Raw genomic sequence first — 16,913 nt, 5'->3', positions numbered from 1 at the left:
TGTGGGACCGCCGGGCTGGGGAGGGGGCGGGCATCCTCGCGCGGAGGCGCGGGGAGGAGGGAGGGGGAGGGAAGCGCCGGAAGGGGTATGATGTCACGTCCGGGGCTCGCTGGCTGCGTCTCCTCGCTGGGCCCCGCGACAAGATGGCGGACCTGTCGCTGGACGAGCTCATACGGAAGCGCGGCGTGACGGGGAAGGGCAGGTAGGCGCCCGCCGGCACACGGCGCCCCCCCGGGGCTCCCCGGGGACTCCCCCTCCGCTCCCCCTTCCGGGCCTTCCGCTCGGGAGGCCGCTGCCGGGCCGGGCCTTTGGGGGCGGCGGCCGGCGCGCAGGGCCCGTCTGTGAGGTGAGCGGGGCGCCGCGGTTCCCTGAGCGCGCCTCTGGCTTTGCGTGGCCCGTTCCTCACCGAGGAACGACCAGTTGTTTACCTTTCTTTCTACATCTATGGGAGTTTGGAAGTCTCACGATAATACGTGATAGCAGAAATATTCCAGCACCTTTAAATCCCAGTCCTCACAAGGCTTTGCGCTTTCATTCATGCTGTCCTCCATGTTTGGAGCGGTTTCCGTGCAGCTGAGGATGCGCTGCACCTCCCTTCGCCTTTCTCAAGTCCCCCCTTTACTCTCGTTTCTCCCAGGAAATCTCCTTGCTTTGTCTGCCAAGCAGTAATCCCTCAAGTTCGTGTACCTTAAATTTCACTTGGCGCACTTAGCTTGCTTTATGAGATTTCTGAGGTAGCTAATGTGCCTTTGGGAAGGCTGGACAGACTGAACAAACTTGTCTGATCGTATTATGTGCTCTTTAGTAATCTAGACAAAATGATAACAGAAAAATGTTCAACTATAAATAAAATATCCTTACCCACAAAATCCCATTTTGTGTAATAAGTCAGAGCTCATAGTATTTGAAAGGAAATTAGATGTTTGAGATTCCCTTGTGTTTCAGGTGCCATGGCACAAAACTGGCACAAAATGCTTGAACGGTTTGTGCTGTTACAGGGTAAGCAATTCTCTCCAGAGAAGAGTTGCTTATTAGGGTAAACAAAGCCTTCAGAGAAGGTATAATCTCCAGTACAGAGTTTCCTAACTGATTTCATCATACATGTTGTTAACAGTCTAACTAATTCTGGCTTAAATGCTGATACACATATTTCGGGTTTTACTTTGATTTCTTTTATGCTTATTAAAAGGAACGCTCATGAAGCCCTCTGCAGCACTCTAACCAAGTGCTTTCTGCTTTGCTATGTTAATGCTTTTTAAAATGGCAAGGGAAGTCGTGTTTTGTGGCTGTTGCTTTATGGGTGCCATTACACCTTCATATTCTTCTGGATATATTTTAATAAATGGTCTTTGTAACAGTCCTGCCGTGTGGAGCTGGTGTGCTTTGGCTGTACGAGAGAGCAGCTGTAGGGTTTCTAAGCTGGGTAACACAGCGGGACCCCAGTCCGAGCTTTCCAGTTCGGGGCACGGCAAGAACAGAGACGTGGAAGTGGGTGTTCAGTCTCAGGCTATTTCATCTCTTCTCCACACATCTCTCCGCTGTAAATAGGTGATGGAAAATTAGGTTAAGATGGTAGGGTTAGATCAGGAAATATCGATATAAAGCTATATGGAGAATTTGAATTGCATCATCATTTGAATTTGTGACATTAGACTTTTAGGTATTAAAACAAATTCTAGATACCTAATTTTAGGCTATAATACTGTGTGATGTGGTTCAGAAAGCAGATGAACACTATAGTGCTGTAGCTTATTTGGAATTTAAAAAAAGAAATGACATCAAGAATATTTTGCACTAACGTAGCTTTAAAATTGCTTACATTTTCTTCATCTTTACAAAAAAGAAGCCCAGTTAAAAGGGTTTCTTTACGAAAACTTTACACCCTAAAACTTTACAAAATGCTTAAAGGAATACCAGTATTAAAAAATTAGACAAGCTACTTCCTTTTAGGGGAAATTTTGGACAAGTAAATCAGACCTAATAAGAAGCTAGTTTCTGCTTGGCTATGTAACAGGCTGCTTCTTAGTACTACAGGTGTACAAATACAAATACCGTTCTTCCTGCGGACTGTTAGCTTCTGTGCTCAGTTTTGCGATGATGATGATGTACTTAAAAAGTAAAGGCCACTGAGTGCAGCAGCTCTGTCAACAGATCAAAGGAGAGGCAGCGATGCTGAAAAGTGATTTGACTTGTAAGTGTTCTTACTGGCAGTTCCTCAGTTTTGGAACTAGTGGCTTTGAGCTGAGAATGGGGCTTATGCATTCTAGAACCCACGCCTCCTGCAGTCCCAGAGCTCTGCACGTGCTGCCCAGAACTCTTGAGATCAGACGTATAGCTCCATGCTTTCTTTGTTTCAAGGCATATGATTGTACTACGAGAGATGTTTTAGCGGAGCTGCTCAGTCTTAACACTAGAAAATCTATTTCTATTTGTCTTCAAAGAGTTCCCCAAAGTACGTAAGTTTTTGATGAATTTTGTTTAAATATAGTAGGTTTTTAGCACAGCTGAAGTCAGGCCTTTACTGAAGTTCATAAATGTGAGCTTAAGGATTTTTGGGAAAAGGTTCCTTAGCTATTTACAAGCGAAGTGAAATCCAGCATAAAACAGTTCAGGAGCTGTGCTGTTGTACTGGGACAGGTAACCTGGTCAGAGCTCTGTGCAGTAATCATGAGCTTTTCTTAGCAGTAGCACAGACACTTCTGTGGATACTGTATCACACCGTATAATGTCTGAACCTTTTTTTTTTTTTCAGGCTTAACACCAGGCCAGTATTTGGAGGTGTAAGATCTCGCATTGGGATCCAGCAAAATCTTCTGAGTAGGTCGTCACCAGCTGTCAACTTCCAGCGGACGTTCGATGCCCGACAGAAGATCGGCCTCACTGATGCCCGGCACAAACTGGGGGTTAAAGATGCTCGGGAAAAACTGGTTCAAAAGGACGCTCGGTTCAAAATAAAAGGGAAGGTGCAGGATGCTCGAGAGATGTTGAATTCCCGTAAGCAGCAAAGTGTTGCTGCTGAAAAGGTGACCAAAGTGGTGGATGCCAGAGAGAAGATCAGTTTAAAAAGGAACACTCCAGCTGCTATCAGCCCAGCTATGGGGACAGTAAATCCAGCTGTGAAAATCACCAAAACTATTCAAGTAGGTCAAGCAAGCCAGCTCTGAGCCCCTCAGTTATTCTGCAGCAGTCCAGTGGAAATGATAATAGTTGCGTGAATACGTTCCCTTGTTTACAACAGTCTGTAGGGCAGGATTCAGTCTTTTTCATGTCCTTCCGGCTTTTTGGGTCTTGTTGAAGAATCCAAGCTTTCATTTAAGCTTTTATTTAAATTTTGGGCCCAGTAAAGATGAAAGCAGTGCTCCTGACAGCACTAAAATACTTATCTTGAGCTGTTAAGTAGTCTCTCTTCCCCAGATAAAATGCAAAGAAAGCATATATGTTTTTTGTTGTTCTTATACCACCGTTCTTTGCAAGAGACTGTTGATTCTTATTTAATTTCTCAGGCTAGCAGCTCCTGTTGAACTCCACGTGTTACACACAGTGAGTAGAGTCAGATGAGAAGTTTCTGTTCAGCCCCTCAGGATTGCTGTTTGAGGAGCGCTTGCGTTCCTCACCTATTCAAGCATGTTGCAAGGGCGTAACTCGAGCTCCCAGTCTACCTCTTTTCCTTTCCTGCCTCCTGAAGATCCCGTGTGCCTGTACGCACCGGAACATTTGCTGGCCTCATCACTTTGAAAGCCTGGATGAGTCTTTCTGCTCAGCAGAAAATTGCCCCTTGGCGTCTTCAGATGCCAGGCTGGGAGTGAAAGGCTGGCCTGAGAAAGGATTCTTGGGGCAGTCGGAAGAGCTAATCACAGAGCTATAGAGCAGTCTGTTCAATAGCCTCAAATTAGCAGGGTAATTAATCCTCATCCTGGCCTTTTCTGCCAAATCACCGCTGTTAGGAGCTGCTGTTAGGAGCTGAACATTTGCTAGAAATCTAGGAGTTAAATGGTTTCTGGAGGCCTGGTACAGCAGCAGCGTGCTCTGACCTGACTGGTTTTTGGTTTTTTTAATCACTTGGTTTGACCTACAGTGCTTGTTAGCATGTTGCTATAAAATGTTGTAGAATCATGTGGTGACTAAGACTGTAGGCAAAACCGTGCACGTAAGCAGTTATAAGATAACTTGTTTCAAGATTTACACTGAAATTCTAAATTGCCAGTGGCCCTCCTCTATGTTCCAGTTGTGGGAGCAGAATCAAACTGAACTGAACTGTCTTTGAACTAGCAAATTGAAACACGAGGGTGCTGTGCTAGAAACTATGTTTTTCTAGAGAAAATGCAAATTTGTTTTTTTTTTTTTACTGCATATACTGAGTGTTTTTGTGAGACATTGTTTTCTGTAGTTGACAGCTTCCAGCTTTTTCGAATACCAAGAAGGCATTTTTGAGGTAGCTGCGGGTTGATTTTGGTTGCTGATTAGTGCAGCTACATTCCCTCTGTGTTGTGGTTTCCTCGTTTCGCAGGCTAACATACGAGATGGCAGAAGGGTCAGGTACACTACCCTGTGCATCATTTTATTCTAGTACAGTTTATTCCAGCTCTAGTGTGAAGTGGCGTTATTTGCTTCTATGAAATGGAACTGACGAACTAGATGGTGTTGTGTCCCAACTTGTTGAGCTTAGTGGAAATAGATATCTTCTGGTTCTCTGTAACGTGATAGAAGAGAAGCTTTCTTACTGATTTAGACCATTCATGGTTTCGTATTTGCAGTGATAAAAACCTAATCAATGCTGTCGGAGCTGGAAATAAATCTTTCCTACTAAACTTGAAGTAAAACTCAAGTAATTTGAATCAAAACTTACCTGTGTGGCCTTGGGTTTTAATTTCTTTGATGAAGTGCAGGTATCTCATTCTGAACGTATCACAGGAGACACAGATGTTGTTTAATATTGCGGTGTAGCATGTTTCAAGAGCAGGAGAGTGTCTCCTTTAAGTGGTCTCAGGGGATCAATGAACAGCTCCAGTCTCTCGAAATGGCGATCTGGTGGACTGCAGTGTTTAACGCTTTGGTTCTTTCCCTCTAACTGTAGCAGAAAGCTCCAGTCCCCGGACACTCTCATCCAGCAGGAATGAGGATCAACGTGGTGAACAACCATACACACAAGCAGGTGTGTGCCCGTTCTGTGCTCTTCTTGATTTAACCCTTGTTTTTGAGGGGTGGGGTGGGCAACTGAGGGGGCAGGAAGGTGTCCATGCACGTTGGTGGGTGCAAGGAGAACTTAAGATAGGAAAGAAGAGAGAGTTAACAAGGTCTCTGACAGCTTGGCTCTTCGTTCGAGTGCAGTAAGATACTTCCGTGGTAACTGAGGCTTTCATTTAGTCTAACTGAACTTGAATCTTCATGTGTTACTTGAATACAGTGTAGGTATTCCCAGTTCTTGTTACGAGAACATGTTTTTTCCAGAGACCAAGACCTTTAGCCGTAGTGTCTTTTCATAAATGCTTCACTGATACGGTGTCTAGTCCAGGTGTTGGTTGCTTTGATTCAGCATCCTGGCAGCCTCTTCACGGAGTGGATGTTGTTAGGCATTGTCAAGTGCTCCGCAGCGAGATGGGAGAGGGTGTTACCTTCCTGTGAAACCCCAGCGGTGGGTCCCTGCTGGAAACCTGATGATGAATGATTTTAACTGTTTTTTTTTTTGATGTACTGTCAACATTACCATATTAAGCAGCCTTTGTTTGAGGAAAACTCTAGAATTTGTGCTGTCTCTCTTGGGATCAGTCTTAAAGGCCTTTGCTGCGGCCCCCAAGCGTTTGGCTACCTTACCACCTTGGGTTCTTTCAAAGGAATTACATTATGTTACTTTGTATGTATGTATGCATAAACTGTGGTATGAAATACGGGAGAACTAGCACTGACAATACCATGTCGTGTTTATTTTATGCCTCGATTAGGGTAACTTTAGCTGTTTATGTCTTCGTTGACGTGCTGCCCTCACCTATCCCAGATGCTATCACTTCAGAAAGTGTCTTCATTATTCTGACCTTGTTACCAGACGCCTTGACTCTGTTTTGCTGTCTTTAACTCAAATCCATTGTCCTCTTGCCTGGCATTTTTGCCAGTTGTAACAACCTCTCTGTTCATAAACCAGAATCTCGTTGACCATGAAAATCCACTTATTTTTCAAGCCGTCATTGCTGACCTCTTCATTTTTCTTCACCTTTCTGCTGAATTAACGGGAAGCTCTTTCGAGTTGTGACTTCCTATGTTCTGGGCAGTGCCATATGTGTATAAACTTTTTTTCTTAGAAATATTGTTTAGAGTCTATGAAAAATATTTGGATTGTTGTTAGCCTCAGTGTTTTAAGGCAGGGCTATGGGCATTATGCGGAACTGGGAAATGAATTCTTTAGTAACCTCACAGTACAGTGTTTTCTGGTGCCAGGCGGGCGTGTGCTGTGCTGAGGAACGCAGCCGATTCAAAAGGAACGTTCAGTTCAGTTGTATTCCACAGGCATCTGCTTCCTTTTACAAAAAATATATGCATAGGCTTCAACTTTAAAGGTAGAAGGGTGCTAAAACATAAGCCATTAAGGCTTTATTCTAGTAATGCGGTTTCATCAGTGCTGGTAAGGTCTAGAGATTAGAGGAATCTGTACGTGACTTCAGTACACTTAGGGAAATCGCATCTCTGGAAAAGAAGTTTGATCTTACACTGACATTATGAAATGGACTTGTATTCTCTCAGCTCTCTGTCCTCCAGATGTGAGGGTAAGAGCCAAGTCCAAAGTAGTTGTGCATTCCCAAACATGCAAACATCGTGTTTGCAATGCTAAACATGAATCCAGTCTGGGTGTGGGTGGAGAGCAGCCCTGAGGAGAAGGACTTGGGGGTGTTGGTTGATGAAAAGCTCAACGCGAGCTGGCAATGTGCACTTAAAGCCCAGAAAGCCAGCCGTATCCTGAACCGCATCAAAAGAAGCGTGGTCAGCAGGGCGAGGGAGGTGAATCTCCCCCTCTGCTCTGCTCTCGAGACCCCACCTGAGTGCTGCGTTCAGCTCTGGGGCTCCCAGCATAAGAAGGACGTGGACCTGTTAGAGGTCCGGAGGAGGGCCACAGAGATGATCAGAGGGCTGGAGCACCCAGAGAAGGCTCTGGGGAGAGCTCTGGTGGCTGCCTTTGAGTACCTAAAGGAGGCCTACAGGAAAGTTGGAAGGGGACTCTTTGTCAGGCAGTGTGCTGATAGGGCAAGGGTAACGGTTTTTAGTTGAAAGAGGGTAGGTTGAGATTAGATATAAGGAAGAAATTCTTTACTATGGGGGTGGTGAAGCCCTGGCACAGGTAGCCCAGAGTGGTTATAGATGCCCCATCCCTGGAGGTGCTCAAGGCCAGGCTGGATGGGGTTTTGGGCAACCTGGACTGGTGGGAGGTGTCCCTGCCCATGGCAGGGGGGTTGGAACCAGGTGGTCTTTAAGGTCCCTTCCAGCCCAAACTGTTGTGTGTCCATTTCCTCATGGTACTGCGTGTGTTCTGAAGAAGGCTGAAGACAGGAGAAAATCACTTATTTTAGAAATCACTTCTAAAGTAAATCTACCTTCTTGTAAACTGTTATCTTGCTTCTTTTCAGGGTCTGTATGACATGGAAGATGATGATGAAAGTGTCTCTCCCCTTCCTAGCAAACAGATGAAAATCACCACCACAAACAGTTTCCTGCACAACGCGGTAAGGGATTATCTGAACAGTCCCCACCACGCCATGCTCACATTGGCTGGACACACAGGCTGTGGCTTTACAGGGCTTATGTTCTTTTAAAGTATGTAAACGATGCTCTACCCTGAAATGTTTGCTCTTCACCCCGCCCTTCTCTCTGTGTCAGTGCTGCTAGTGTTATTTGTGGGACAGGCTCCCTTTTAGGCTAACTGATTGTATAGGCCTTTTGCAGCCAGAACGTGTGCTTTCTCCCTCGCTGGCAGGTTGCTGCGTGTTAGCTCTTGACTTCTTGTTGGGAAAGTGCATTGTGCCTATCTCGGTTGAGCAGGCAAGCAAGGGAAGCTTTCTGCTGCTCCTAGAGACTGGACATCGAAGCAGGAAATCTCTTGCCGTGCAAAATGTTAGTTGACAGCTTGCTGGGAATACTCATGCTCTGGAGAAGATGGAAGTTCAACACAAATGCGAGGTCCCACTGCAACTGAAGTTGGGGACTGGCTAGAAAGCAGCTTTGTAGGAAAGGACCTGGGGCTGCTGCTGGGCGATATACTAAGAATGACCTGGCGCTGCAGCCTCGCAGCAATGATGGCCAGCTGCACGTTAGGCTGTATTAGTGAGATCATAGCCAGCAACTCAAGGGAAATAATTATTCCCATCTATCTGGCGCTTGTGAGAATGCACCTGGAATGCTATGCCCATTTTGGGGCTCTGTGATACAAGGCAGACTGATACCATACACCAGCATGGGTAGGGGGCTGCAGAAAACGATGGATGAGGAGAGGACAAGAGAGCAGGGTTTCTTCAGGCTGAGAAAGAAGGCTGTTGTGAGATGTCTGCTCCTTTTTCACTGTTTAATTAGGTGGTCAAAAAGGGCAAAAACCAGACCCTTTTCACAGACGAATGGAGCAAAGATGAGCCAACAAATGTGGTGCAGCAAACTAAGTTCTAGTTAGATGTAAGAAGGGATTGTGGAGTTCTCAGGGTCAGATTCTGGCAGAGGGACCTGGACAGGTCGTGAAATCTGTTCTCAGAGATGCTGAAGTTTGGCTGGATGAGGCCATGAGCCAACTTGATGCGCCTTTGAAGTGAGCCCTGTTTCAGACACAGCGGTTGGATGTGGGTTTGTCCTAAATTATTCAGTGGTTTTAAGAGAGCAAAGGAGTGCAGCTTTACCATCACCCAGGCAATCTTCTGCAGTGATTATCGCAGGCTTTTCTCGTGTGGGTGTTCAGAATAGAGCTCCAGACTTCCCAGCAGGTACTAAGCACAGTTTTTATTCTGGCTTTAGACTTCCTGGGTAGCTGCGAGTAGAAAAGTCACGCTCCAAGTCTTCACGTGCCCTAGCTCTATGTTTCTGAAGAACTACTACTGTTTGCACTAGGGAAGCTGAATTTTACTGTAAACGAACAATTGTTGTGTACACTGTGTCAACTGCTTGAGAATCTTTGGACAAAAGGTGTCTTCCAAATTCAAATAGCACTGCTAAAGTTCATTTAAGAAGGGTATGAGACTTAAGTGTGTCTAAAAAGTGCTCTTTTGCAAGGGAAGTGCTCTTTCAAGATAATCATGCCAAAAAAAAACTTCAGTTGACTTTTGCGTCACAGCTGAAAGTCTCCAACGCTGCCGTGGTTTTGACACTGGGAAGGACATGAAGTTTTTAATGCATGCCAGCAATGCTCTCCTGCTCTTGTGCTTGAAAAAATGAGCTTACTTTTGTCACCTGCAGCTCTCAGAGATACTTTCTCTCCTTCTGTAGACTGGGCTGAGTGGCAATAAGTTCTCTCTGTCCAAGACTGTTCCCCTGACTAAAGTGGTCCAGAATGATACGTACACGGCTCCACCTGCACCTCCTTCCCCAATGCGGACAAAGGCCTTGACAAACATGTCCCGGACCTTGGTGACAAAGGAGGAGCCTCCAAAAGAGCCAGCGCCTGTTGAGGTGAGCTCTGGGAAGTGGGGACATGATCCTTAGAGAAACCTCTGAAACAGCTGAAGCTTGCTGTTGATTGGATTTGTGAGCAGTTTGCTTCTGCCTGCCTCGCACCACTACCTCTGGGAGTCCTTCAGGCTTATTCCGATAGCTGCGACCTGTTTCACAAGAATTTTAAACCTGTCTGAACATCCTCTTCTCCAGCGTTTGAGAGACTGGGAATTCTCAGACAGTGCGTCTCACTTCTTTTATTTTTCTTTCTAGCGTGGGAGGGGGAGCATGTGATCTTGGAGGAAGCAGGTAGATGTCATCAGGAGATGGCAGTTGTTATCTGGACACCCTTTGGTGGCTTCCATGTCCCTAGGAATACTGTTTTAACACTAGTTTGTGTAGTCTTTTGTCCTCTGCTGCTAGCAAAAAGAATAGGATTCTTCGAAGAGCAGCTTCTTGCTATCTACACAAGACTTCTCAGGCAATTTGTAGAGAACCTGCCTGGAATTGCTTTGCCAAACTGCCTGCTGCTGGGTACGGATGTTCCCAGGCACATTGATCGAGTTCAGCATGCTCTGGAGAGGCTGGAGCCCTACTTCAGATTTCCTGGCTGGTTCTGAACATAGCTTAGATGTGCTCTTAAAAGGGAGTATGGGCACAACGAGTGAGTATTGTGTATGTGTGCAGATTAAGTTAGTGTTATACTTGGGAACAGGAGAGGAAAAGTTACTTCAGAGAGATATTGATATGAAAAAGGGGCTTTTTTTCATTCTCAGATGAGCTGGGCTTTTCTAAGCATTGGTATTTTCTATTACTAGCTGTAGTTTTCTTTTATGCATGTGTACAAACTTTCCCAGGCACCCTTTTAGTGACTTTTTTTTGTTTGTTTGCTGTGCTGTCGTTGCTGCATTTCTGACCTTCTGCGTGTAATGTATTTGTTCGTGTCGGTAGCTGGCGTTCAGTCCCTTGGAAGGCACAAAGATGACCGTAAACAATCTGCATCCTCGCGTCACTGAGGAGGACATTGTTGTGAGTGTTGCTTACTGCCAAACTGTGGGTGAATGAAGCTTCCTTCCCCTACCCTACCCCTTTTGATAAATCCCTCTATGGTGAATACGGTGAAGAGGGATTGCAAAAGTTGAGTGTTTCCTGATTTTTTGGGGGGCAGGGTGGGGTGAGCTGTTCACTGTTGGTTTTTTTTTAATGTATGCTCAAGAAGATGGTAGAAAATCCCATTTCTAGAGCTACCTGACATCACTTAGAAGACTTCATGCTAAGCGATGCTTAGTGTTCTCCCTGAACTTAATGCTCCCATGCAAATTACCTAGCTCCTTCCATGCTCAGCAGGCAGAGAACAACCCAGGTCTGCATGCACTCCCGTATAAGAAATATGCCCAGTACTTGTTACATAGCAAACGCGTTAAGACAAGTGGCAGCTGTCAGGTTCTGCCATGTGTTTACTGAACGGGAGTGGGGATGTAATTAGGAAACCAAGCCCTTCTCGCTCATTGTGTCTGTCTGGTTCGTGTGGTGCCTTTGATGTGACCGCGGTCGTGACCAACGCTCTGCCCTTAGGAGTTATTCTGTGTGTGTGGCGCTCTGAAGCGAGCCCGACTGGTGCACCCAGGAGTGGCTGAAGTAGTCTTTGTGAAGAAAGAAGATGCAATCACAGCATATAAGAAATACAACAACAGATGCTTAGATGGTAAGTTTGAGCGGGGTTGCACTGAGGACGGATACATTTCATAGAATCACACAATATCCCGAGTTGGAAGGGACCCATAAGGATCATCGAGTCCAACTCCTGACACCACACAGGTCTAACCAGAAATTCAGACCATGTGACTAAGTGCACAGTCCAAACGCTTTTTAAACTCCGACAGGCTTGGTGCAGTGACTGCTTCCCTGGGGAGCTTGTTCCAGTGTGTGACAGCCCTCTCAGTGAAGAACCTCTTCCTGATGTCCAGCCTAAACCTCCCCTGCCTCAGCTTGACACCATTCCTTCAGGGCATAGTCAAAGATGTTTCGAATGAGACTTGTAAAACAGTTAGTGTCAGCTTCTCTATAAACTTTGAACAATGCACTTCTTGATCTGGGTCTGCCATTTGTTATAGGCTGAAATTAGCTGGTAAGTACTTAGCTGGAAAGAGGTGTTTTTCCTCTGACAAGTGAGTGACAAGTTAAAAATACCAGATCAAGAGCCGAGAGCTCAGAATGGGAGATTCTCTTGCATCTGTGCTAAGGGCTTTTAATCTATATGTGCTCTCTTACTTGGTGCAATTTTTCCTGTTGTACAGAGTGTTTCAGTGACACTTCTGTCCTTGTAATTTTGCAACAAAAGACGTATCAGCTGTTCCTTCTCACGTTTCCTCAACATGTGGAACTCTGTTGCTTACACTGTTGCATGATATTTCTGGTGTCTTTCCTTACTGGGATTCTGAGATAAGGACTCTTTGTTTTGGTTTAGGTCAACCAATGAAATGCAACCTTCATATGAATGGGAATGTCATCACCTCAGACCAGCCTATATTGCTGTAAGTGTCCCTGTGCGTGGGGGGGGAAGAACCAAACACATTTCCAGGTTCTGTTCTGAAGAGAATATGAGGGAAGGAAAACTGCTGGCAAATTATTGTCCCCTGAATATTCTCCTCTTGTTTGTGGCTCTGCGCTGAGTGCAGTTTGACTCTGTAGTGTTTCCAGCCCTGGAAATGAGTTCAAAATGAGACTGAGATCAGGATGTTCTTGTGTCTGAAAGTATATTTAAAACATTTGGGAATATATGGAATAAGGAAGGAAATATGGGAAAGGAAGAACATATGGGAAAGGAAGAACACTGAGAACAGCAAACATGGGCATTGTCTTAAATTTTATTTCATAATGAGAGGTTAAATACTGCTTTTTAATCTTCCAGGCGATTGAGTGATACTCCTTCAGTGAAGAAGGAAGGGGAACCACGCCGGACAAGTGCAAGCACTGCGTCAAATCCCCCAGCTGAGGTGGACCCTGACACCATCTTGAAGGCACTCTTCAAATCCTCAGGGGTCTCTTCCTCTGTGCAGCCCACAGAATTCAAAATCAAACTCTGAGAAGGAGGAGTGAGCAGCGGACTGGAAAACTCAATTAAGTTGGGGAATGAGAAAAGTGCAGGAGTGCAGATGTTGTTTGCATTTGCCTGCCTTGAAGTTTTTTTTTGTTTTCTATGATCGCTACCTTACTGTACAATAGTGTTTTCCTCTTGTGTGTGTATTTTCTGTTTTCATAGTTGGAGTTTTCTTCCACTATTTTTTTTCCAAGAGAATAACCTCTCCCTTCTGCCAGTAATATATTACTAAGCATATACCATGTAATTCCCTCCTTTACTCCAAAGCCCTTAGTGGCCATTAAAAGTGCACATAGACTTTGAGGGAAGGGGTGGCCATCTCCTTCTCTTCTGTCCTACCTTTAACTAAAAGGTGCATCCCCTGGATTTTCAACAGGCAAGAACAACACACTGTTCCCAAAATTGCTGCACTGGGTACGAAGTCAGGTGTGGCCACGTACAGGAAGTGCCATCTTGCATCTTTGACTCGTATGCATTTGGTAGCATACTGTTTCATTCTGACTGCTGGGTATTTTTCTGCTCAGCAGCTGTGATGTTGAGAAGTGTGAAAAACTGAGCTTCCCACCGTGTGTACCAGCCCGTGGAGGCATCGGGCACAAAGGACATAAGCACACATGCAGCACCCATTGTGCTACAGGAGGGATGCTTCAACTCTGGTAATACATGGAGGCGGGGGAAAAAACAGCTCTGCCATTGGTACAGTGAACATATTTACCCCGTAGGGTCAGGCTGAGTTAATTTTCTCCTGTGTCGACTGAAAATTAAGAACCAGGATTGTGTTCAGAGCTAGAGGAAATCCTAGTGTTTCATTCCCAGTAGACTGCATTGCATCTTCCTGCCGATGCAGGGACATCAAGTTTTTTCTTACCTTCTGACTTAACCAGTCTCCTTTTATGAAAAGGAAGGAGCTGGGGCCTTTTTCTGATACTAACACGTAAGAAGCAGTCTTCACTTGCCCTGGAGAAATCGCTTTCTTGAGAGGTATAATTTGGGCAATGTTTGGCTGCTGTGCTGGCCTGTTGCTCACATAAATGGATTTGGAGGATGATCGCTGTGCTTCATTGCTGCAAGTTTTGGAGGAGAGCAGGCAGCACTATGTAAGGGACGCTTGGAGAGGAGTGTTAAGCAAGTCCCCTGCTGAGCAGCAAGGGTGGAACTTCGGCCAGTGAGCATCTGTGATGAGCCACAGGCCACTAGGTGGCACTTCCAATACCTCCTTCGGTAGTACAGCATTATTGTCATGGATATTTGAAGTCCCAGTAGCTCCATTTGTTTGTATTAGTTCAAATTGTATTATAAGAGAGGAAGGGAAAGAGCCACTTTGAGAAGCTGGTTGGGGGTTGAATTTGATCCTTCTAGCTAGGAGATTAACCTAACCCATTTGGTTCAGGTCTGCAGAACTTCAGTGAGCTTTCCGTAATCGGTGTAGGTCCAGATTCTCCGGGTCCCGATTCTTGGTCAGCCCTGTGTTTCTTTTGCTTTCTTGTTCTGTATGAATTCTGCTCTATCTAGCTGGTGCAAACCATTCCTTATCTCACCTTTTAGCCATGGAGATAACTGAGAACTTGGCAGGACTTGTTTTTCCGGAGTACTCTCTTTGGTTTGGAAATCAACGACACCATTTCTGGTAGGGTGCTTTGTTTGAACAGCAGATGTTTGTAGGGGAGGGGACTTAAGACAGCTGTTGTTCCCCTTTCTTAGATCACCCACCAAACACCTGTGTTTTAATAAAAACTGGGGGGAGGGCGGAGAAATGTTAGGGTTGGAGAAGATAATGTATTATCTGTTTCTGAATAAACGTTTGTTATACGGAGAGTGGATTCTAAGCCTTTTTAGATGCTGTGAAGCAACTGAAAGATCAGTAGGTAGAGTTGTTCAATATTGAATCAAGTGTGCTTTTAAAAAAAATAGAAACTTCAAATCTCTAATGCTGCTGGTTAAGTGGTAAATGCCATAGGTAGCTGATAGTGCGATGGAAGACCAAGAGGAAGAGTATGTGGATAATCGATTGATACTCATAAGTAATTTCATCTAGATTATCTCATCAAAATTAATAGCTGATTGTTGCTGTTGAAATGGGAACAATTTGTGACCCCACCTAGTCCCAATTTATTTGTCACATGAAAGCAATGGCAATTTGTTATTGACAGCCTAGTGATTTAAAAATAATTTTAAAAGTGCAGCTGTGAAGGTAGAGTACCTGTTCCAGATAAAGTAGGGTGCTTTCCTAATCAGTTAAGTAATAAGATCATAAGGCTGTGAAAATGTGAAGACATGTATTGTGATTGCATATCTTGTCTCCCCATTCTTTCAGAAGAGACTGAAGCAAGTTTTTTAATTGATTTATATCCATTCCAAAAGCCAAATAGCAAGAAGATGCATTTTGTAACTTGCTGTTAAATCATGCATTGTTTAGGTTATCTGTGATGAATTATGATGACATTAACATACTTCCTTGGAAGAACTACTGCTTTGTTCTCTATCTCTGTGATCTGTGCAGTAAATCCTTTTTTTTTTTTAATTGTTCAGGTCGATGATTGTTTAAACGCCACTCTATGACGTGTCTTACAGCAGTGTCTTGCTTGTGCGTTGCTCTGCCTGCTCCTGTAGTCAGTCAGCTCTCTGAAGTCATCTTAGCTTTCTAGTTCTTCGTAGTGTTGCTTGTTTCAGCAGGCACTTGAAAGAAGAGTAACCTGCAGTTATTCTCGGCTTTTTTAAGCAGCTCACCTTGCAGCTGACAAATTTCTTACTGTTCTGGAATTGTCATGCTACTCTTGTTACATTCCACTGAGTTCTCACCTACCATCTTCTGACCTAACATCTATGCACATTTGCCCTTATGCAGCATGGTTATATTTTTTTTTCTGGGCTACTAAGAGATTGTAAGCTCACATATGAAATACGAATGGTTTGCACTAACTCAATATGGCTGTCCAGGACAGGTGGTAGGTAATATGTAATAATGTCTCTCAAACTTCCTTTGCTTTTTCAAAAATATGCTGTCTTCTGAAGTGATGCCACAATTTGCAAGTTTGCCTGGTATACTTTTATAGCTTTTGCATGTACCATATCATCTGATAAATGTTAATTAACTTCGATATCTTGAGTCAACTAACCATATCACTTCTTACTTTCACAAACCATTTTTTCACCTTGTACGTGTCTTGTTTCAAGATCTTTATTTTTGGAGTTGTCTTCTCTTCCATCCAATCATAAATATAACTTCCTCTGTAACGGTTGTATTTTATCTTCTCCTGATTTACAAGAGTCTTTAAGAACAGTTGTACTTACTGTTGTCTTCTGAGTGTTTTTACAAATCTTTAACATTTCTTTATTCTTTTATTTGCCTCTCTAGCATTAAGCACATTTGCTGTTTTATACTGTTCTCACTGTTCAGGTCTTCATTTCAGAACTGTTAAACTAGCTGATTGTGTGCAATAAGCTTCCTTAACAGTAAGCATACTGTTCTTTAGAGATTCTACCTAGGTATTGTTCTTCATAGCATTGCATTTCCATAGTCCTTAGCCAAGGATTTCCAGAGGAACTTCAGTGTAGAAATACACCTCTAATGCCAAATTGTTGGGCGACATAACCCAACGGCTACTTTGCTTGCCCTGGCTTCAGCCTCTTTACTCCCCTGTGCCTGTCTCAGTTATTTCCCGTGACTGTGTAATGTGCCCCACCACCGCCTGGGGTAAAAAAATAAAAAAATAATTAAAAAAAATCAGGTTTTGAGATAGCACCCCCTGTACCTGTGGAAACTGTCTCTAGGGAAACCTTTACCTTTCCACATCCATTGGTGCATCACCTCATGTTACATCTTGTTCCCTTGGTGTGCTACTCTTGTGTTCCTTCTGCTGTCTTCATGCATTAGTGTTAGCCACTGTTTTCATGACTATCTTTCCCTGGGCTTTCTCTCTTCTGTGGCGCACTTCCAGAGTGCGTGCAATATTGTCTCGAGTTTAGCGTACCTGTAAAAGCTGTAAATTGCCTGCTGCCTTACGAGGAAGGTTTAAGGAATAGTCAAAACCTCCCAGCCCAGGTGGGTCGCAGCTTTCTTTGGAGGTCAGACGTGGTAGCAGGCTCTTGAAAGACTGTGATCCGCAGGTGTGAGGAAAGCCATGCCTCAGCTGGGCTGCGTGCCTCCTGGGGGTTGGGGCAGGAGAGTAGGTAGCTACCTTCCTCTTCTCCAGCACCTCCC

At 44.5% G+C, this 16,913-nt stretch overlaps 1 protein-coding gene and 1 long non-coding RNA gene across 3 annotated transcripts; one reads left to right on the top strand and one right to left on the bottom strand.

Annotated features, from left to right (window-relative positions):
• Positions 1 to 43: 43 nt before the first annotated feature.
• Positions 44 to 15,233, top strand: POLDIP3 (DNA polymerase delta interacting protein 3). Of its 2 annotated transcripts, none has more exons than XM_083827421.1 (9): positions 44 to 202; positions 2,753 to 3,140; positions 5,078 to 5,152; positions 7,611 to 7,706; positions 9,448 to 9,630; positions 10,564 to 10,641; positions 11,188 to 11,317; positions 12,080 to 12,146; positions 12,524 to 15,233. In XM_083827421.1, exons 1-9 carry the CDS (start codon positions 144 to 146, stop codon positions 12,696 to 12,698), a joined length of 1,251 nt encoding a protein of 416 aa, XP_083683547.1. In that variant the 5' UTR covers positions 44 to 143; the 3' UTR covers positions 12,699 to 15,233. The 2 variants fall into 2 exon arrangements, with proteins under 2 accessions (XP_083683547.1, XP_083683546.1); XM_083827420.1 differs by having other exon boundaries at positions 5,075 to 5,152.
• Positions 12,762 to 16,752, bottom strand: LOC310895812. The gene is made up of 2 exons (XR_014580976.1): positions 16,496 to 16,752; positions 12,762 to 16,401 (listed from the first exon to the last, which is right to left on the bottom strand). It is a non-coding gene; the product is annotated as an uncharacterized lncRNA (long non-coding RNA).
• Positions 16,753 to 16,913: the final 161 nt, after the last annotated feature.

The sequence above is a fragment of the Anser anser genome (assembly GCF_964211835.1).
Source record: "Anser anser genome assembly, chromosome: 1".
In the NCBI taxonomy this organism is placed as follows: domain Eukaryota; kingdom Metazoa; phylum Chordata; class Aves; order Anseriformes; family Anatidae; genus Anser; species Anser anser.
The sequence above is the reverse complement of the archived record's forward strand: the minus strand, read 5'-3'. Positions and strand labels throughout refer to the sequence as shown.